Source organism: Artemia sp. Qi Xiang Cuo, chromosome 8, assembly GCF_049724085.1.
Source record: "Artemia sp. Qi Xiang Cuo chromosome 8, ASM4972408v1, whole genome shotgun sequence".
Lineage (NCBI taxonomy): Eukaryota > Metazoa > Arthropoda > Branchiopoda > Anostraca > Artemiidae > Artemia > Artemia sp. Qi Xiang Cuo.
Genome location: NC_142801.1, coordinates 25,878,720 through 25,902,574, shown reverse-complemented (window position 1 = coordinate 25,902,574; position 23,855 = coordinate 25,878,720). Strand labels below are relative to the sequence as shown.

At 34.2% G+C, this 23,855-nt stretch overlaps 2 protein-coding genes across 2 annotated transcripts in view; one reads left to right on the top strand and one right to left on the bottom strand.

The window, feature by feature from the left end:
• LOC148949279 (uncharacterized) overlaps positions 1-18,107 on the bottom strand; it is a 41,435-nt gene extending 23,328 nt beyond the window's left edge. Inside the window, exon 1 of the mRNA XM_089093535.1 lies at positions 17,981-18,107. Within this exon, the coding sequence (XP_088949661.1) occupies positions 17,981-18,091 (111 nt within the window). The 5' untranslated portion in view covers positions 18,092-18,107. The remainder of the gene's footprint in view (positions 1-17,980) is intronic.
• The window catches only part of LOC148949278 (uncharacterized), a 328,547-nt gene that overhangs the window by 242,062 nt on the left and 62,630 nt on the right, over positions 1-23,855 (top strand). The gene's annotated exons all lie outside the window — the stretch shown is intronic.

Below are 23,855 nucleotides of genomic sequence, written 5' to 3'. Positions count from 1 at the left end.
ATTGTGTATCCATGAGTTGACTTCAAGAAGAAATTGTTACTTACTGAGAATTTTTTCCTAATTTCTTGAATTAAATTTCTACATCATGTAGCTAAGTGAAAATTGTTTTGATAAAGAGAAAAAAAGTTACTTACTTGCGATTTTTCATAATTTCTTGAATGAAGTATCTGTACTGTATATCCAAGAGGTGAAAACAAAAAGTTTGTTACTTACTTACAAATATTTTCATAATTTCTTGAATGAAATTTCTGTATTGTGTATCCAAGAGTTGACTTCAAGAAAGAAATTGTTTTTTTCATAATTTCTTAAATGAAATTTCCGTATTGTGTATCCAAGAGTTGACTTCAAGAAAGAAATTGCTACTTACTGAGAATTTTTCATAATTTCTTGAATTAAATTTCTACAACGTGTATCTAAGTCATGAAAACAATAAAAGTTTGTTACTTACTTGGAATTTTGTCATAATTTCTCGAACGAAATGTCTTTTTGTTTATTCAGCAGGTGAATTCAGAAAATTTGCTACTTACTTACAATTTTTTCATAATTTCTTTAATGAACTGTCTTTTTATTTACCCAGGAGGCGAATTCAAGAAAATTTGCTACTTACTTAAAATTTTTGATAATTTCTTAAATGAAATTTCTGCATTGTGTATCCATGAGGTAACATGAGTGTGTTACCTATTTAGAATTCCTTCATAATTTCTTGAATGAAATTTCAGTATTGTGTATACACTAGGGGGAAACAATAAAGACTTTATTACTTACTTGCGATTTTATTATTATTTCTTGAATTAAATATCTGTATTGTGTCCAGGAAGCGAATTCAAGAAACTATTGTTACTTACTTACAATTTCTTCATAATTTAATGAAATGAATAAAACTATTCTAAAGAATAAAGACAGGTTAAGCTTAAAGATATTTATTGCTTAAACGTATTAACATATTTTTGAAAGAATTTGCTACTTACTTACAATTTTTGATAATTTCTTAAATGAAATTTCTGCATTGTGTATCCATGAGGTAACTTCAAGACAGAGTTTGTAGCTTACTTAGAGTTTCGTCATAATTTCTTGAATGAAATGTCTTTTTTATTTATCCAGGAGGTGAATTCAAGAAAAATTTGTCCCCATGTGTCTGACAATAGATGTATGCAAATTCCTTTTCTTACATCTCCGACGTTTTATTAGACATTCTAAACGTTTGATATGCTAGCTACTCTAAAAATAATGAACACATAACAATGTAATGCAAAATATATTTTTAATGAAATAATGCTATGTAGAATATTAATACAATAAATATATTATGATACATTATTAATATCAACAATTAACTTTGGACATTTTGAATCTGTTCCATAAAATAGTTCACCATGTTCTCTCTTGATATTATAGCTATTGTCTTCTCTTAGTTCGTAATCAGTAGAATAATCATTATTCCATTTTGAGTCATACACAATTTTTACTGGTGTGTCATCAAAAGGCTCAATATGCTTTTCGTCTTTGGTATTATTTGGTTCAATGTATGTTTGACCAATGGCAGTAACGTTTGATGATGCTTTGTTTTTCATCTATTCATATGTATATTCCATAGTGATATATTCTGAAAAAGCAATTTTTATTTTTACTGAAATTTAACTTTATATTATCACATTATTTTTAAAAAGGTGAAAGTATCGGCACGTATAAAAGATATTGTTTACGAAATTAGTAGAAGAGTAGGTCTTTCTTTAATTGATCTTCCGTTGAATGCTAATACCTGAAAGGTGACGATTGGATGTATCAGTAGGTAATGTGTTACCTGCAACAGTAGCAAGGAGCTGTCCTCTATCATCAATGATTATTTTTATGTTGGCATTCTCCTTGAGTGCAATCATCTCTGGAGATCTCAATCTCACATAACCACCAACATAAGAGTTGAATTTTTCGGTATTCCAAAGAAATTTAATTCCTTACTGTCATGACAATGCATGCATACATTTCCAATAGTGCTACCACCTGTACTTGTTTCAAAGTTTAAATATTTCTCTTTGTCGGCATTCAATGCTACAATAACCTTGTTATGTAAACACACTTTATTAAAATGTTCCATCTTCACTTTTTTAAAGATATGACTTATGTGTTTATCGTTCCACTGCGTAAAAAATACTGATTTAATACATGCAATAGATTAGGTTGTGTCAATAACCAGTCATAGAATACCAGTGGTAAAGTCACACCGTGTCTCTGGCCAATCACAGAGCACTTTCACTACATGGTCTCAGAATTCTAGTAGGACTGTCACATCTTGTCTATGACAAATCACCTAGAACACTAGTTACAACTGTTAGAATATTTTGACATTCTAATTTCTGTATGGACAGAAAAAAAAAACTACAGTTGAAAAATTTCGAAGTTCTAAAAAGTTTGAATTAAACACTTTTAGGATATTGAGTGTCTTTACTGAAAAACTAGTGCATTACAGAGTCTCTCAAACCCCTTAAAGCTCTTTTAAAAGATACAAAAACTACTTATTTAACACAAAAATTTCTTTTTTAATGACCACCAATTAAATAAAAACTACACGGAAACCGTCATCTGAGTCTCTCAAACCCCATAAAGCTCTTTTAAAACATACAAAAACTACTTATTTAACACTAAAATTTTGTTTTTAATGACTACCAAGTAAATAAAAACCACACGGACTTAGGCAACTGAGTCTCTCAAACCCCGTAAAGCTCTTTTAAAAGATGCAAAAACTACTTATTTAACACAAAAATTTCGTTTTTAACCACCACCAAGTAAAGAAAAAACTCACGGAATCAGGCATCTGAGTCTCTCAATCCCCTAAAAGCACTTTTAAAAGATAGAAAAACTACTAAATTAACAAAAAAATATCTATATTAATGACTACAAAGTAAGGAAAAACCACAAGGAATTAGGCAAAAGAGTCTCTCAATCCCCGTAAAGCTCCTTAAAAAGATAAAAAAACAACTTATAAAAAAAACAAATTTCGTTTTTAACGACCACCAAGTAAAGAAAAATCTTACGGAATCAGGCAACTGAGTCTCTCAATCCCCTTAAAGCTCTTTTAAAAGATAGAAAAACTACTTATTTAACACAAAAATTTCTTTTTTAATGACCAACAAGTAAACAAAAATCCCAGTGAATTGGGCAACTTATTCTCAAAAAACCCGAAAATATCTTTTAAAATAATCAAAATCTTCTTATTTAACACAAAAATTTCGTTTTTAATGACTACCAGGTAATGAAAAATCACACGGAAGTAGGCATCTGAGTCTCTCAATCCCCTTAAAGCTCTTTTTAAAAGATACAAAAACTACTTATTTAACACAAAAATTTCGATTTTAATGACCATCAACTAAACAAAAATCACACGGAATTATTCTAATGAGTCACACTATAAAATATTAGGTAATTTTATTTATTGATTATCTAATTAATTAACATAAAAATTTAGTTTTTAATGATCATCAAGTAAAGAAAAATCACACGGAATTAGGCAACTGAGTCTCTCAATCCCCGTAAAGCTCTTTTAAAAGACACAAAAACTACATATTTAACACAAAAATTTAGTTTTTAATGACCTTAAAGTAAATAAAAATAACACGGAATTAGGCAACTGAGTCTCTCAAACCCCGTAAAGCTCTTTTAAAAGATACAAAAACTACTTATATAACATAAAAATTTCGTTTTTAATGACCATCAAGTAAAGAAAAATCACCCGGAATTAGGCAACTGAGTCTCTCAATCCCCGTACAGCACTTTTAAAAGATACAAAAAATACTTATTTAACAAAATAATATCGTTTTTACTTACAATCAACTAAAAAAAAATCACCCGGAAATAGGCAACTGAGTCTCTCAATCACCGTAAAGATCTGTTAAAAGATACAAAAACTACTTATTTAACACAAAAATTTCTTTTTTAATTAGCATCAAGTAAATAAAAATCACACGGACTTAGGCAACTGAGTCTCTCAATCCCCGTAAAGTTCTTTTAAAAGATACAAAAACTACTTATTTAACACAAAGAACCCCCATGTAACTGACCCCCTGTATAACTGAAACCCCTGTACAACTGAACCTCCGTGCTAAATTTCATTACGTTTAATATCTAGTCACCAAATGCTCCAAGCCTCAGAAGAAAAAGGGATTTTGAAAACAGGGAGCCCGATTTACGAAAAAAAAAAGGGATACCCCCGTGCAACTGAACCCCCCTTGTAACTGAACCCGTGTATATCCTAAATCCCTCCGTGCATCTGTATCCTCTTTAACTGAACCCTCGTGCAACTCACACCTCTATGCAACCCACCCCCCTCAAAACAATTTTAATCCATTTATTGTTAAATTGTAAAAATTTTTCAATCTTTAAATACTTATTATAAATACCACATCGGCTAGGTAAAGCTATGTCAATTAAAAATGTCATTATATCGTTACTTTTCAATTAAGCTATTGAATACTTTCTAGCTATGTCCCTTGTAAGCGTCTACGCAAATATATTTTCGCAAATATCTTTTCGCAAAAAAAAAAATCGCAAATCTCGTAAACTAAAGAAGTAATTACATCACTGTTGTTAGTTCCATCATTAATCTCCAATAATGTAAATGCACCCCCTCATTTTTTTCCTCTACTAATATCCTTGCAAATAAAAACTATTCTCTTTGAATTCAATTCTCTTACTAATATGTAATGTAAAGAAAACTAAAAAGATCCACCGGTTTTTCCAACACGGATGTAACCTAAAAAAAACTTGTTTATCATGAAATAGAAATTCAGTTAATTGTGCCAGAAAAAACTTGAAGCAGAACAGATTATAACCAACCTGTTTGGTACGGGCGCGTACGCAAAGTATATGAAAACCCGTCTGGTAAGACAAGTGTCGTTCGTAGTAATAGGTGCTTGTCCCGTGGTAAGGCATATTACGCAATCACCCGTGAAAGTGTATAGGTGACTGCCCCGTGGTAAGTCATATTACGCAATCACTCGTGAAATCAGCACCTCTCTTACTACTCCTGTCTCCTTTTTGGAAGCTCCTGAGTTTTTTCAAGTATGCCCGATATCTTCTTCAAGTGCCGCCTTTTGTTAGAAACCGCCATACTGCTGTGAAATATGGAATTGTTGAGCCTCTGAGTGCCGTGGAGGAGGTAATTCAGAATTACGTGAAACAACTAGAGCTCCTGGATCACGAGTGGACCCACCTTCTCAAATAGTTGTGTTATTATGTAGTTCTTTCTGTTTGTATTTGTTTTTATTGCCAGTTTTTGCTTTTTCTTTCTTTTCTAGTTCGTGCTCTGTCTTTTTCTGTTTTTTATAAGACAGGTTATTAATAAAATTCATTCATATACATACATATACATATTCATATATATATATATATATATATATATATATATATATATATATATATATATATATATATATATATATATATATATATATATATATATATATATATATATATATATATATATATATATATATATATATATATATATATATATATATATATATATATATATATATATATATATATATATATATATATATATATATATATATATATATATATATATACATTGTTGCCCTCTAATATTTAGTCACTTAAAAAGGAAACTAGAACTTTTAATTTCCGTTCGAATGAGCCCTCTCGTGATATTCTAGGACCACTTGGTCGATCCGATCACCCCTAGAAAAAAAAAAAAAAATACAAAATTCCACATTTTTGCAGATAGGAGCTTGAAACCTCTACAGCAGGGTTTTCTGATATACTGAATCTGATGGTGTGATTTTCATTTAAGATTCTATGACTTTAAGGGGTGTTTCCCTCTTTTTTTCAAAAACAAGGCAAATTTTCTCAGGCTCGTAACTTTTGATGGGTAAAACTAAACTAGATAAAACTAGGGGTAAAGCAACCTAACATTACCCCAAGCCAAATATATGTGCAAATATATAGCCAAGTTATAAAAGTCCAATGCATTCTGTGATGTATCATTAATCTTTGCAGCTATGGAACCAGTTTTCTTTGATCTTACATTCAAACAAACTTCTCGAGTGTGTTCTGGATTTTACAGGAGTACCCAAAAGAAAAAGGACAGTAAATCACAGGAGGCTTCAATAAATTCAAGATTTTTTTGTACTTTACCACACCTACACAGAGCTATATGGGCTTTAAGGGTCCGTTTTTTATTTTTACCCCCCCCCCCCCTTCACCTCTCTCTCCTTTAAGGTTTAGCCTAAACAGTATGGGGAACTGATTAAAAAAAGTGGCTTTAATAAGAATTTTAAGCTCAAAACCGCAATCAAGGAATGATTGCGAGTACCCTAATGAAGTTAAACAGATGTTGAAGTAACAATTATCTTAATTTGTTAAAATTTGAATTTATATTAGTCATACATTTATTTGGACCCTACCAGATCATTTTGTTTTAGAATATTTTTTATTAGCTGCAATATTGTTTGTGCTAGGTTGATAGGCTAGTAAGTAAAGAAAAGTGCACGCAGGCAATTATTGTACATTTCTGACAAAAGTTGTTCTCCAATCTTTGACCTTATCAAAAACCAAAACTGAAGAGATGTAAAAAATAGTGAAGGAAAGCTTTAGTTTGGCTTTTATAACAAATTTTTTTATTTTACTGCATAATACTAAATAACTGCTTTTTCTCACAGATGAAATTAAGTTTATTCTATTGAAATTTTCAAATATGCTTTGCTCTCAGGCCTGTGTAAAATACAAGACCTAACTAGTTGTTTGGGAAAAAAGAAGAAAAGAAAACAAGGGTCAATATTTTTTTTATAAAGAAAATGTATTTTGAGATACCCAAAATTAATGCCTAACAGGTTAGACTCCATGTTTTTTCTATAAACTTCCTACATCAATCACTTTCTAATACATTATATTGATCAGAACCTTATCATTATACTGATCAGATCTAATAAATTACACTAATTATATCTTGCTATTCTCATATATATATATATATATATATATATATATATATATATATATATATATATATATATATATATATATATATATATATATATATATATATATATATATATATATATATATATATATATATATATATATATATATATATATATATATATATATATATATATATATATATATATATTATATATATATATATATATATATATATATATATATATATATATATATGCAAATCTCCCCCTCCCAGTAGAAATTTTTACCCTGTTCTTGAGAAGTTCCCCTTTATTGGGGAATCGAATATATAAATCAGAAACAAAAATCCAATAAATCTTGCTATTCTCATATATATATATATATATATATATATATATATATATATATATATATATATATATATATATATATATATATATATATATATATATATATATATATATATATATATATATATATATATATATATATATATATATATATATATATATATATATATATATATATATATATATATATATATATATATATATATATATATATATATATATATATATATATATATATATATATATATATATATATATAGTTTTTCTGAGGTTTGTTGGCTCCCCAAAAGATATATATTACTATCTTCCTATGGCTAGCAAACATTTACCTTTAAAAGATCTATTTGATATGCGTTTTTCCTGTTAGCAAGAAACAAAAAAATCGAAATTGCTCTTTCCCCGTCGCCTTAAATATTTTGAGGAAAACGTATTAAATTGAAATCAGGTAATTTGTGGCTGGAAATACATTTCAAGGGTCATTCTTAAAGAATTGGAACAAAATTCGAACTTTAGTGTAAAGAGAGAAATATTGACAGGGGGGGGGGGGTAAACCCCCTCATATATGAAATAATTTCTGTTCGTTTTGTTTTAATGTTGCTCCTTATTTTCAATTGAAAAACTTGTTTTTTTTATTTAATTTCTGATCATTTTCTAAATCTTGCTGGGAAAACCGGTGCCCCCGTCCTGGAATATTCTCTTCCCCCATGGGAAGTTCCTCTCACGTAACCCCCTCCCCCAAAACCCCCCATCAGAAAAAAATACCCCTGAAAACATCTGTAAACTACCTAATAACCAATACTATATGTAAACAATGGGCGAATTTCCTAACTTACAGCCCTTCTCCCAGGGACTGTTGGGGATTAAGTTGTCCTCAGAGACATAGTTATTAGATTTTTCCACTATCCTGAACAAAAGGGCTATCTCAAAATTTTGATCCGGTGATTTTTTCAAAATTTTTGATTCTTTAATATTTTTTTTTTATTTGTTTTGCTGAGGACGTTCCTTTGATATAGGGTCGAAGTATTCATTTAAAGTTGTTTTCCACTGTCTTATATAAAAAATTTCCCCATTGTTCTACTTATTGTTTAAGATGGAAAGGCAGCGTGGTCTTCGTCACTATTTATGTAAAAATTTTGAGATAGCCATTTTGTTTAAAATAGCCCAACGATCAGATGAAAAAACTTTGGGGTCAACATAACCTTCCCAGAGCCTGGGGGAAGGGTTGCAACTTATGCCATAGGGCCATATAAGGTTTTTGTGGAAGAACTGGTCATATAAACTTCGGAGGGGACTCAAATGATTAGAAATTAAAAGTTTTAATACCGTTTTTTAGATTCAAAAGTGATCTGATAGCAACTAGTCTCCCACCACCAACACTAAGGCCATAAGGCTCCAATGTTTAATTTCTCCCAGAGGCACAATATATGGAAGGGGTGGTTATATAAACTTCGGAGGGGGCTCTTTTGATTGGAACTCGGAAGTTATAGTATCCTTCTTAAGATTCAAAAGTGATGGGAGGGCGACTAGCCCCCATGTCATTTATTACCCAAGTACATCCGATGTTTTTTTAGTTAGTTCAAAGATCAAATAACAAAACTCCGGGGTTGACAAAACTTCCCACGACCCAGAGGCAGACGTTGTAAGCTATGCCCTGGGGTAAAGATGTTTAGTATAAATTTTGGAGGGGACTCATTCCTTTGTAAATTGTAATTTTCAAGCCAGAGAAAAAAGTTACACTTCGATTCTTAATTTTTCTAAAGAAGAGAAAAATTTCCGCTTCAGCTCAAAATTTGCTCAGGGAATAGAAAAAAGTTTAAGTTCTGCTCTGAATTTCTCCATAGAAGAGAAAAAAGTTACAATTCGATTCTGAATTTTTCCCCAAAGAAGAGAAAAAGTTACCCTTCAGTTCTGACTTTCTCCAGAGAAGAGAAATAGTTCCGCTTTAGTTCTGAGTTTTCTCAAAAAAGAGAAAAAAGCTCAAGTTTTCTTCTGAATATTTTCCAAAGAAGAGAAAAAAGCTACATTTCGATCCTGAATATGTTCCAAAGAAGAGGAAAAAAGTTAAACTTCAGTTCTGAGTTTCCCCAAAGAAGAGAAAAGTTCCATGTCAGTTCAGAATTTTCTCAAAGGAGAGAAAAAAAGTTACACTTCGATTTTTAATTTTTCCAGACGAGAAAAAGTTCTTCTTCAGTTCTAAATATTCTCAAAGAAATGAAAAAAAGTTCAAGTTCTGCTCTGAATTTATCCATTGAAGAGAAAAACGTTACACTTCGATTCTGAATTTCTCCAAAGAACAGAAAAATTCCACTTCAGTTCTGAATTTTCTCAAAGAAGAGAAAAAAGTTACACTTCAATTCTGAATTTTTCCAAAGAGAAAAAACTTGAACTTCTTTTGTGAATTTTTCCAAATAAGAAGAAAAAAAATTAAGTTCAGTTCTGAGTTTCCCCAAAGAAGAGACGCTTTTGATCTAAAGTTACGCTTTTGTTCTAAATTTATCCAAAGAAGAGAAAAAAGTTCAAGTTGGGTTCTAAATTTTTCCATAGAAGATAAAAAAGTTACACTTCGATTCTAAATTTGGTCCATAGAAGTGGAAAAAGTAACCATTCAGTTCTGAGTTTCCCCTAAGAAGAGAAAAAGTTCCATTTTAGTTCTGAATTTTCTCAAAGAAGAGAAATAAGTTCAAGTTCTGCTTTGAATTTCTCCATTGAAGAGAAAAAAGTTACACTATGCAAAAAAACATGAAAATACTACTACTGGTAACAGTTCAGTGCATTACCAAGCCAGCTAAGGTTAACACAAGTACGTTTTATCAAGAAAATATATGAAAATATTTAAGGTGTAGTATGAATGGTTTGCAAAATCATAAAAATAGAACTACTACTAATAACTCACTGCAGCACCAAGTCACCTGAGGCCAACACACTTATGTCTTATTAGGAAAATACCTAAGAAATTTTAAGGCATATTATGAATGGCATACAAAAAGATGAAAATACTACTACTACTAATAACTCACCAGAGCATAATGCCACCTTAGGTTGACACAAGTATGTTTTATCAAGAAAATACTTGAAAATATTTAAGGTATAGTATGAATAGCTTGCAAAAACAACAAAAAAAGAACTGTTACTAAGAACTCACTGCACTACCAAGCCATATGAGAGTAGTGAGGGGCCTGATGGTTCAAAGGGACCCATACGGACTACTCTTTTCTTCCGTATGTTCAAGAAGAATATTTAACGGCGATTTCCTCTTTTGGTGACCAGGTGTCGCAATTTTAGGCGAAATTCCCGCCCTGGCAAGATTTGGCACGACCAGGTATCACAATTTTCGCTGAAATTCTTACCCCTGGCAATTTTCCAGACATGATTACTTGGAATGTGGTCCGTATAGTAGAAAAGTAGTAATAATAAGGGAAGTTCCTATCCCCTTACACCTGTTTCTAGGCGAAATTCCCGCCCACGCAAGATTAGGCAGGTGCAGGCAAGATTGGGCATGTCCAAGCAAGATTTCAAGGACGCACCCTTTTCCGTAATACTAGGCAAATTGTGTTACTAGATTAGATTTCAAGTGCATGTCTGTTACTAGGCAAAATCATGTCTAGACAAAATTCCCAGTTGGTTGAAAGCATTAATCGAGGATCAGTTTCTTTCTGGAAGTTGGACAGTCAACATGGATACTTATTCATTATTGAATATTAAAAGTGTTGATGAAACGGAACTTAGAGTGCCTAAAGTGGCGGTAGAAATTACAAGGGGCTCCTGACTAACCTTAGAATGGGACAATATGTATAATGGATATGTTATAACATTAAGCAAATTCAAGTCGGAAGAACAATTGTGTTTCGCGGCTAAGGTGAATATAGCGCATATGCAGAGACAACAAGATGGATTAAATGTGCTTGTGAAATATATTCAAGAGAAAAATTTATAGAAAAACAGTAGGTATTTGGCAGTGAAAGTGTTTAAATGGATAGATTTGAGAAACAGAAAATCATACGGAATCTAGTAAAATTACAAAAGTAGTTAGTTTTAGATGACGACCTTCTGGAACTATCTCTTCAAAGAAAAATATTTTCTGGGGAAATGCTTAACGATATACTGGGAACCGATTCCCCATCTTTGGACTATAGTATGAAACTTTGTCGTCGTGGTCCCTAGCCTTTTGCTCAATTTATAGATATATTGATTGAGTCAAAACAAAATGATATTGTGGTTTTGCTCTTAGCCATTACATAGATGGTCCTTTTGTACCGCTCCTAGGAGATGTTGTTTGACCATCATTTTGTTTTTGGAAGTGGAGCTGTCAACATCGGAAAATGTTTTACCCAAACCCATTATGCTTGTATACTTTTGGCAGCTGGTCATCCTGTGAGAATTGTACTTTTGCTGATGAGTATAATGAAAAGTGTAAATTATGCAATACGCTTAAATTGCATAGAGGATATGCAGTACAAATAAAGACTGTAACTCTTGTCTTGTGGATATTTGTGACTCTCATAATCGAGGATCCCTATGCTCCAATTGTCACTATGATAAATGTGGTCAATGGGAAGATGTTTGCCCTGGCATGATTGCGAAAAACCCTAACCGTGGGTTCAGTTTATTTTTAAGAGACTGGTATCGTCCTGCCACTAAATTGTTTTGGGAAGAAGAACCTGGTCTACACTTCAAGTGCTGGAATAATAAAAGAGTCTGGTTTTCACGACATCGCAGTGAATATACTGGCTACTTTGATTATAAACCAACAGACTTTTATTTGGCTGTTACAGAAATTGATTCTTCATATGAGAATTTTGTATGTGACATTGCTTCAAATAAGCAAATTGAAACACGTGAATTTTATCATATGAATCAGAGTAGTATTATTGACTTTACAAAGAGATTTAATAAAAATAAAGTTACCCTATATTGTAAAAAATGTGACACTGACTTTGCAAGTCAAGACGAATACAAGTTGAATCCCGACGAGCTACCATCACTTATCGTTTCGGATGATTACCTATATGTAGAAGAAGAAATCCTAAGGACACGGTGTTTTGTATACAAATTTAATTAATAAACAAATTTACATACATTTTTAAAGCATTTCACTTTTAGGGCACCGAAGTTTATATTATAAAGGTAAGAAAGAGTGTTTTCAACAAGAAAGTCGTTCAATAGAGGATTGTTACCAAAAATCTTGATAAATTTCATGTAAGTATGTCAACGACGTCGAAAAATTAAATGTAATAGGGCGTGAAAATCTCAGCTTTTCGTCAATGAATTTTGTACCCACTTCCGATTTTCAATAATATATTTCACGCTCTGCTCAAGACAATTTTCGATTTGAGGTGTGTAGAATGCTATAATTGAAAAATTCTATATTGCTTCTTGTTTGAAAGATGCATAACTAATTTACACTCGACGGGCTGCTATTAACAATAAAATATGTATTGTCAACATGTTAAATATGCTCCAGGAAATCTGAAGGTATGCAATAGGATTTATATTTTGACATGTAGGGGTCCATGTTAAATACATCGATTATTTGTTCCGTGTTTGCGGTGCCAAGTCTAATAAAACACTACCGTCAGGGGTAATTTCCCAATAATTTCCCAACGGTTTGGCAAAGGTACACTTTATCTATACATTTCCCGTCCGGACAATACACATATCTTGATTGCCAGATAAATCTAATACAATAATGCCATGCATTATTGCAAACATTTCTTCACTTATACTATTTTCGAACAATTGCGAATCTCGATCTAGGGATTGCGTTGTCAATTCAAAGAGGGTCCTGTAGGATTTTTCAAAAGATAGATTGTAGAGTGGGATTCAGTTTATTTTACACACAAGAAAGGAAATTCTAAATAGTTCAAATTTATACCGGAAATCTTTCCAAGATCCAACAGCGCTAGTACTTTTTACAAAGGCTAATGCCAATTTTGAAGAAAGTTCGCCATTGATAAAGCAAGTATTAACATTGGTACGCCCACCTATAGCAATATGACGATGGTTCGTGATTGTATGAGGCACGAGCAATTTAATATTATTTCCAGACGCTCTTAATCTTCCAATTGCCAAAGCCACAGAACTCATACCTTGTTGTTTTCGTACATGAAGTTTTGCCGACGTGAGACAGACTGTTACATCGGGTGCAGCGTTCAGTACTTTTTGCGCAATGAAATTTAATAAATTTAAATGCATAGGAAAAAATTAGGCAGTGCCGATCTTGTGACCAAAAAAATTATAAACATAAATGACTATATATTGAAGAAAGTGTTGAACAGTTGACGGAAAAACGGCCAACTCCCCCCAAAAGACGTCCCCCTCCCCCCTTCTACAACTATAGAGCTTTCTCCAGACCGAGTTTCTTTCTATAATTTACACATATGACTTGTCCTGAAGTAAGATAATGGCCATGTGTTAGTACTCTCACACCACCCTTGAGTACACAGACTTTGTCCGATATGGTGGACATGACATTTTTTTCTACTTGAACTGTGTATTTTTTATATTTTGAAGAGCAAATGACCATGAAACTCGCTGTTGGAACCACATTTTATTCTATACAGTTCCTATAAACACTCATGTTGAAATTTTTCTTTACATAGTATGCAAGCACCCCCTTACACACTTTTTTGGTAGTCTCATTGTGCGTTTCCCTGCAGTAGACCTTCGGACCGGGAAATACACAAAGCGATACCAAATCACTTCCTGTTTCCAATTTTGATTTTAAAAACTGATTTGGGGCCTGGCGTTTCACCAGCTCCGGATAGATGGACTCATCCCAGTTCGTGTAATCCATCCGAAAACTAATATAGTTACCATTTTCCAAATCTTCCAATAAATTATCTGTTTTAACGTTTATAAATAAAGAATCCGTATCCCCATAAAAAACTTGAACTTTTCCCTTTCTCGGCCATTGGCGCTTGCATACATTTTAATAAAACTCCAACATGAGTTTCTTTGTAATTTCTAGAATGGCACTGCCAGCGGCAATGTTTTAATTTAAAACTATATTTCTTTTTTTCCTATGTAAAAGACCCATATTGGAGTCTATGATCGTGAATGATGTGAGGTTTGGATCCGCAATGATTTGGGCACATTCCTTTGGACTGGTCCCAACGTCGCAAAGACTACTGTTTCGCACATTCTCACACATCTTACCAAAGGCCGAATTCAAAATGAGTTTAAATATTTCCTTTTCGATCTGTTTTAGCCTGAGACCGTTTGTTGACAAAAGCGTTAACAAACGTCTTCATGTAAGGTTTTTGGTGGAATTGGAGAGCTCTATAAATCCTTGTGACATCAAAACCGTTGGCAAGCATCCACCGCAAAGGAAGGTGGTGTACAACAATATTCCGTTTCAGATCCAGGTCGGCAATAAGCTTTTGTTTTGAAGGTGTCCAATGCATGCCATTATTCTCTACTAATGATACATTGTAGGGACTCAGCGAGTCCCTATGCACCGGTCAATTGATGCAAGGGAAAAAATGTAGTTTTGCGAGTCATGATGTTCCAGAGGTATTTCTCCATCAATTTCGAAAAACCATCCTTGTGGTCCATTTTCCTCAACGGTGTGGATATTGGGGACATCTGGAGCAGAAGGATTGTCAAGCCATTGGTAATTCCCACACTTCAAATAAAAGTGAGACATTGCCGACGAATAAATGTAATTCATATCCGAGAAAACGACATCCGACTTTTCACCGGTGGGTTGTCCATTTGGGTCGGTTTTAAGGATACGATCCCCGTGAAAAATATACTCTCCCCGCATGCATCTTTCTAAAAACAGGTGCTGATCCACGTCAGTAATCACACTTATTTTTGATCAACTGATTTTAAGAATCAAATCCATCACCAAATAAGGAATGGAAAAATAATGACCCCTCTCCATCCCAAATTCTTCCCAAATTTTGTCCGTGTTTTTACATACAATATCCAACAACGTCAATACATCACTTTCCAGGTACATTTTACAATAATCCCACCCGTTCTTACACACTCCCTTTCCCCAAAACCTCCTGGCAAATTCGTAGTCGGCAGTGGTGCATTGACGATCGTGAAGTGAATCTTAAAAACTCTGTGATGGGCGGTAATTTGTCCTCACTTAGCTTTGGGACAGAGCTGTAGTGCTCTTACGGGTATATGCCCTTACATATTAATAAATCATACACTTCCTCATCTGGAAAGTGCAGTTTAAGGAGGCAGAAACTATTAAAATCGTCACTTTTCTGTACTTGAATCAATTGACATAGGGATTTAGGGAAGAAACTAAAGAATTCAAGGGAGCGGATTTTAATCAAGCACCTATTACCATTATGAATTGTTTTCCATTTAAATTCTAATACTAGCAACTTTTTCAGATGATTTGGGTTGGATGTTATATGAAAAAGAACCGTCTACCCATGCGCCATCTACAACTTCACCTTTCTGCAAACTTGCCACAGCTGGTAATATGAATTTCAAATCGTAGTTGGAATTGTGCATGTAAACCGGTAAAAAGTATTGTTGCCTAACATTTAAATTACACGGTTTATGCGCGACCCTCCGAAATATACATCCCCTTGATGAAATTTCTTGGTATAAATGCTCATCGTCCCGGATTTTCACATCCCCCTCATTATTTTTTTTCTTACAAACCCAACAAATACCTTCATTTTTAATATCCAACTCGTCCTCTGGTGATAGATTCATTGGATAGTGTGTATCGGGCAGCCGTGAAATTGGCTAATTTGCTTTTTGAATGAGAGCAACCATTGCTGCGCCAACACAATCTTTTCCACCCAACGTCTCACAAAAATCTATTAATTGCATGGTATTACTTGAATCTCTCCGCGTATGTGCAAAAGAGATTGCAATGGCTTTATGTTTTTTCACATGATTCGAATTTGACGGATCCGACACATCCATGAGAGCAGCTTCAATGTCCAATGTCACCATGTTGCTCTGCAACAGTGTATTCTGAAAGATTTTGAACCGCAAGGTGGCATGGTCCCCTGAAACTGTTACCACAGACTGGTACCCATGACGCTTTCAGTGTCTCAAATGTTTATTTAATTTCAATTTTGGTGTAAAGCATAGACAGACACATTGGGCAGTAATAGCAGGTCCTCCTATCATTATAATTTTTACCCTGACTTAAAACCCTGCTAATATTAGGAATAGGAAAGAAATGTCCATCTTATTCAAGATCTTTGGCAGGCTCGTACAGAAGCCATACCCAGTGTTTCATTGAGTCAATGAACGGCGTCCTTACAGAATAAACAACCCCTTTTTTATCACTTAGTTCCCCATCTTCAAATTCTTCATCAAACTGTAAACTGTAACCCCAACTTTTAAATGTCTATTGGCCTTTTCAAAAATATAAATCCCCTTAAGCGTTACTGGGTACTGTTTTTAAAAAAAAGTAAAATCTACTTTTGGAAATTTAGAACCCTCCTCTCCGCCATTTATGCCCAATCATTCAACATTGTCTTACTAACAGCATCTCTCTGGGGCTTATGACCCGCCACAAGAACGGAATAATTGAAACACTACAAGCCCTTGTCGAAAGAAAATCGTTGTACACCCCTTGTAGCTTTTAAATTAATATTGTATCTTGCACCCCCGCTCCCCTTCCCGCCTCTTAAAGCAAATTCCCTTTTAAATTTACTTATATTTAGTTCTAAGTTTTCTAAAAATAAAACTGATAGCCTACTCCCAGTTTCATTATACCCTTCCATCTTATTAATAATTTCACACACCCCGTCCGAAAACACACCCTCAATATTATGCAGGTCTGGGTGTAGCGTCTGCATCTTTGTTTGCATATGATGGTCACGCAAAACACCCAAACTTGCATTAAAAAAAATAATTTTAAATGTGATGGATGCTTTTAAAGAATCCCTCCCACCCGCCTCCCGTAAATATTTTTCGAGAAGTGGCCGAATCATGCTGACGTAGAGGTGTGCAGTTTCTACGGGGTCTGTTTGAATAGTACCACATGACAGGGAATTAAACGGGTCACAAAACTCGACCCTATATACATTAATATTGCACAAAGCGGTATCTGCTAAATAAAACTCTGGTAAAACTTGGGGCGAGCCAGCTCCACTTTAATCCATATCACTCTGAGGGGTTGTCTCGACCTCTCTTGATGATAACGGATCAAAACATTCATAGTCTATATCGAGGCTGAGATCCCTCACAAAACTATCTAAATCAAAGGTTGGTACACTAGCCAAAGTCGCGCCGGCACTTAAACCCCCCTCGCGTTCACTATTCTCCACGACCTCTTGCATGTTCATAAATGAATCAATATGACCTCTTAGAGGTTGTAGGTCCCAGGTGTAGGTGGTTTGTGAACTTAGAAAAATAATAAGAGCATATTAGATCGCTGGAAGGTACTGCCCTATGAAAAAGAGAGATTGGTTATGACTAATTTGCCCTCTTGGTAGTCATAGAGCCCCAATACTAATTGTATTATGAAAGGGTACCATGCCCCTTGAAACCCTACTACTCGACGTTTTATGAGTACTATGCCCTCTTGGAACAGTGACCACTCCACCACTCATTGGAATGCAAAGGTGTCTTATGCCCCCACTACTGTTATAAATGGAATACCTTATCCATAGGGTACCTTTTGTATATGTTATGACGCATTGAAAGGTTTGCCCACACTAGTGCTATACCCTTTTGAATTTTATAAAAAGGATTGCAAAACTTACTGAAGGGGGATTTGGTTCTGAACACTTGGACAGAAGCTCTTCAGCCCAGGCCAGTAATTCGTCTGAGGCCTCCTCTGGGGGTGCTGGTCCTGCTCCGATGAATTGCGCCATGAGTTTTCAATTTGGCCTGAACAAGGGAAAAAATTAACTATAAAATAAATGTCCCCAGGAAACTCCCCTCTCACACCCGCAACACTACTTCTGTCTTTAATGCTTAACCAGAAATGTAAATTGAATGAATAAAATTGTCCTAAAAAAGATTCTTATTATGGGAAGGCACTGACGACCCCAAAAACTAGCGAGAAGGTGCTTAAAAGCTGAAAACAGGCTTATTTCTAACTCTCTTAAAACTTTGGGGAAAGTTCAATATTCTAGCTAAACTCCATACGTAAGAAACGAGTAGGCTCTTATTAGCTTAAAAAACCCCCTTCAAAGCCCGAAAATGGGAAAAATGACTATAGTAGGCTAAAAAAGGACGGAAAAGCGCCTTTTGATGTCTCTGACAAGCTTTATTTAGAGACCTTATTTAGAGACCTCTAATATTCTAACAAAAAAGTACAAACTAAAGATAAAAAAGAATAAAAACTCCTTAAGACCTGAATGGGCTCCCTGACAGGTAAAAAAAATAGTTAAAAACGTCTTTATTAGAGTGAAATAGCAAAGAACAATCTTATTTTTGAGGGACATAGTCTTTTAAAACTAGGGAGGGTAGGGATGTATTCTGAAACTTCAATATTCTAGCAAAAAAGGTAAATCAGAGGAGTACGCTCTTAAATGAAAAAAAGCTAACAACATGAAAAATTGTCCTAAAAAGTTGAAAAGAGTCTTATTATGGGATGGCACTGACGACCCCAAAAACTAGCAAGTAGGTACTTAAGAACTGAAAAACAGGCTTATTTCTAACTCCCTTAAAACTTGAGAGAAACTTTCTTATTAGCTTAATATTAATATTATTAGCTTAAAAACCCCCCTTCAAAGCCCAAAAGCGGGGGGAAATGTCTAAAGTGGGCTAAAAAAAAAGGACAGAAAAAGGCCTTTTAATGTCTCTTACAAGCTTTATTTAGGGACCTTATTTAGAGACCTCTAATATTCTAATAAAAAAGTCAAAACTAAAGATAAAAAAGAACAAAAATTCCTTCAAGGCCTGAATGGTTTCTCTGACAGGTAAAAAATAAATAGTGAAAAAAGTCTTTATTAGAGCGAAATGGCTAAGAACAATCTTATTTCTGGAGAACATAGTCTTTTAAAACTAGGGAGGGTAGGGATGTATTCTGAAACTTCAATATTCTAGCAAAAAAGGTAAAACGGAGGAGTACGCTCTTAAATGAATAAAAAAAGCTAACAACGTGAAAAATTGTCCTAAAAAATTGAAAAGAGCCTTATAATGGGAAGGCACTGACGACTCCAGTAGGAAAGCCCTAATGAATATGAACGGGACCGCGTGCTGCCATCTACAATTGAGTCTAACGCCAAGCTTACATAATGTATTCAAGGATTATCGATCGAGTCTAATGGGGTAAAGGTCAACTTTTTTGTTGTTGTTCGTCTAGGTGTAATGACTCCGGGGTGAAGTTTGCACATGCGCACTAATGGGAAGAGATGTATTGATCTAGGACAAGAGGGGGAAGTGGATTTCAGAGAAATTAATTTGCATAATCGGTGGGGAAATGTATTGATCTGATAACGGGAACAAGATCGCATGTCTCCCTCTAAGTCAATCAGGGAAGTTATGTAAGGTTTCCCATTACATCACAATTTGCCCTTGAGATTTTGTATATAACGGACATGCGTTGTGATTAAACTTTCATAAAGTTCTAAGACACCATGGATAAAGCATCTGATATTATTGACTTGGAAGCTTTGGCGACATCGATTTATAATGTGAGTTCAGTTTCGTAAATTTTCTTAGTTTATTTTCAAATAAAATCATTTTACATAGTCACCCCTCCACTAAATTCAAATTGAGGGGATTCCCCCCCCCACACACAATACAAAATCCACTATATGATGTTTGTACTCGATAGAAAGCGTAAAATACACTCTTTTTTCCATTACATAAACCCCATCCTCCCTCCCCCCACCCTTTTTACGACTTTAATTCTTTCATTGGAAATAATTCTGTATCCTACCTAATGTGACATCCAACTTTCCGTCAACTCTTAATATACTGACCCCCTTATGACTTAAGCATTTCCGCAAAGATTTAAATAGGGATAATTACTTATATCTGTCAAGTACATCCTGCTTCTTAATCCTTGCGATAGTAGCTTAGCCAAAAGGTTTCTCTGAGAAGCTATCTTTTTCCAATCAAATTAAAAACATCGGTTTATAATGCGAGTTCTACTTATTAAGATTTCTTAGGTTATTTCCAAATAAAATCATTTTACATAGCCCCCACAATATATTAAAATTCAGGTAACCCCCTCCCCCCTCCCTAATACAAACTCCAATATGTGTTGTTTATAATCGCTAGAAAGCGTAAAATACACTCTTTTTTACCATGTAACCCCCACCCCTCCCATCATTCATCACCATTTAATTCATTCAATTGAAGTTATTGTTCAAATTGTCTTTTCACATGTGTTTAAAGCCATCAAAATCTTTACACTTGCAAAGGGGTGATCTCGTAAACAACCTTCGCACACGCCTTATCTAATTTATGGAAAACAAGGGTGGTAGATCACAACACATTGAAGCGATTAAGGCTACAGGCTTTGCGTAATTCTAGACGGTTTGAGAAAGGGAAATTAAAAGAGAGATATTTTTAGGACATAAAAATTGTGTAAATGTCAGATGCAAAGAGCCCTTTAGAGTGTATATTATTCCTTTTTCTATACCCTTCTTTCGATAAAATGTCTTTTTAATTCTCAGGGGGGGGAGGGGGTAAAAATTATGGTAGTATTAGGATAGAAAGCAAAATCTTTAATTTAGGGGGAGGGTTGGCAAAATTAAATGTATGTCTCTTGTTTTACAAAGAAAGTTCATCCTTTAATAACAGAACAGAACACAATTGCTTTTTTAGAAAATTACACCTAGTGAGAAGAGTGTTCGATATTCAAATGACTTTGGTGGAAGCAAATAATGTTTCAGTTAAATCTTCAAAGTTTTACTTTCATGGAAAGGAAGGGATGAGGCACTTTAAATGTTCTTATTTTTGAATTCATGGATTCTAAACATGATTAAGAGGCTGTTATAAAAATCTTTCACTAATTTCCTTTCATCTCTAATATTATTATCATATACTAAATGTTTCTTCTTTTTTAAGGAGGATTCCGACAAATGCTCTCCCCCTGAAAAGAGAGCAAGAGGGAACGATGCCCCACCGATGCAAGCTGAAAGGCCTTCCATCATAAGATATGCCTGTTCCTTTTCTCATGCTCTGGACCAGCCATTGACCACTCAACTTGTAATGCCCGGAGCCTCTGACGCCAGTGACAGCTCTGTGCTACCTGCACAAAACTCTATGAAACCTGGCAGAAAATTGAAAAGAGAGTGGGCGGCTTCTCATAATGGCTCAGCCCCGTCTACTCAAGATCGTGAGGTTGCCCCCAGCATGCATTGCACGAGTTTTCAAGAGCTGTGTCGTCTACTCAAGCTCAGGAGGTTGCCCCCCTTCATGCTTTGCCAGGGCATTCAGGCACACAAGTGTAACCGAAATTTGGAAATGTAAGCATTTTTACCTCTACTTTCTACCTGATTATAGAAATATCTACCTATTTCTTCCAACTTTCTTTTAGCCTTTTCTTTTTACCATTTTTCAACACTGTAAAAGTGTGTCAGAGATATTAAAATGTTATGTTCGTTATATTATTAGACCCCCACCCCAACCATTGTTTTAAATTTCTCTGCTCCCTCCCCTCAGATATACCTAAATATAATGTAATTTTTTTTGCTTGTCAAAGAAACCGCTCTTTTTTAATCTTTCCTATCACCTTATTTTCTCTGCCTATTGCATAAATCTCCGCTATTTTTCAACCTCATAATAATATTTTTGGCTAATTTCTAGTTTACTGTTAGAGAGCCTTTTATCTCACCATTTGAAACTAATAATGCTATTTTTCGCTACAATTGTATAGTTTTCCCCGAGTTTTAAGGGACTTAGAAGTAAGCCCTTTTTTTAGGCCTTTCATTTCATCACAGTAAAAGTATGTCAGAGATGTTTTTTCTCCCCAAAGGATATATATTTTTCTCCCTTTTAAATCAGGTCAATTATAATATACATTCAGCCCTCTGAATTCTCATAGTGAAGCCAAAAAAGGCACTATATCCCGGACATAATTTCCCCATAGTAAATAGCAAAATATTTGCGTTATAAACTCCTTTTCAAAACGAATGCTTAATCTTGCTTCTACAAATATTATAAAAACAATTCTCTATCGGAAAGAGTTGTATATGGCATGAAAGCGATAGACTATCAAGTAAAGACCCCGGTTTTCTTCAAAGCAGATAAAGATTATTAATATGAAATTTTTTTGAGGGGTTGTTTGAACAATATCAAAACCTTCTATGTCCTCTTTTAGATTTTATTAAGTTGGAAATTTCAGAATATATAGAGTAGGGAACCAAATGCTACTAAGCGCGTTTTAAATTTTAATCAAATTTTAAAAATGGGGTGATTTAAACACTCTGAAAATAAGCTATTTTCTTTTATAGGATGTATTGGTACCTTATTCACCATCATCATCCTCATCAGTTGGGGAAGGAGAAGACGTGCCTCTGGAGCTCTCAAAAAATTCAACATGGAATGATATCATTTTACATCAAATTCCAGATAATATTGACGATTTTTTAACAGGTTATTTTAATGTAGATAATAGCGCAGTTGACCGAGGGGACCTACCTTTGCTAAGCCCGAACACCTTACAGCTTTTAGAGGGTTTTACCCGGGAATTAAAAGGGAACCCTCCCCCCACTGATTACATACTTCCACTTCAAACAACTGAAGTGACTTCCCATAGCCCTATTATTGAACAATGTGGGGGAGGAGGTGGTGATAATATACAAGAGGGGGAGGAGGAGGATGAAATGACTTCGAACAATCCTATTCATGAACAATGTGGGGGAGGGGTGGTGATAATATACAAGAGGGGGAGGAAGAGGGTAATATCCAATTTACATCATTTCCTGTCTTTCAACTGTCAAATTCAATTTTAAATACGATAGTCGTTTATAATGCAACTTTTGGCGACCCTTTTAATTCGCTTTTAGGGGGTAATTTTGTGTTTGACCCTGTAGAAATTGTCCATGGATATGTAGATAGAATTCGTGCACTGCTAGAAAACCAGATTCAGTTGTGGGGAGATAGGTATTCAATTAAGGTTTCTATTGTTTGAAAGGTATTTTATTTAAATGAGGGAAAAAGCGAGGTTTATCATCATTATTTGCAAAACGAGATGTTGGTCGTCTATCCACATTTAGAAAATTTTAAGGGTGTTCTTATGGAGTGGATAGGCCACATTAATATCAATCTCGAAAATTATAGCGAAAACGGGAGTGGGTCTGTAGTTCTTTATATTGAAAATTTAAGCGTTAATATTTTTAAATTTAAAAAATATTTTATTTTAAGAGGGGGGCATAGGGATGCGGGTACAGTTTTAAAATATCATCCAGATTTAGAGGGTTGCAAGGGTATTCAGCGAATCTGTTTGAGATAGGTCAAAAATGTTTCATGTACGCTTTCTTCATGTCAGCATTCGAGCCTCTAGCATGTGACGCATCAAAGACGAATTTAGAATATTGGGCTGTGCATGGGAAGGAGGGGTTCGATTTTTCCACTGTAGATTTTTCTTGTTCAGAAGAGAAATACCCAGTAATGCTCAGGTCTATTGATATTTTTGAAAAGGCCAATGCTCATTTAGATATCGGCGTTACTGTG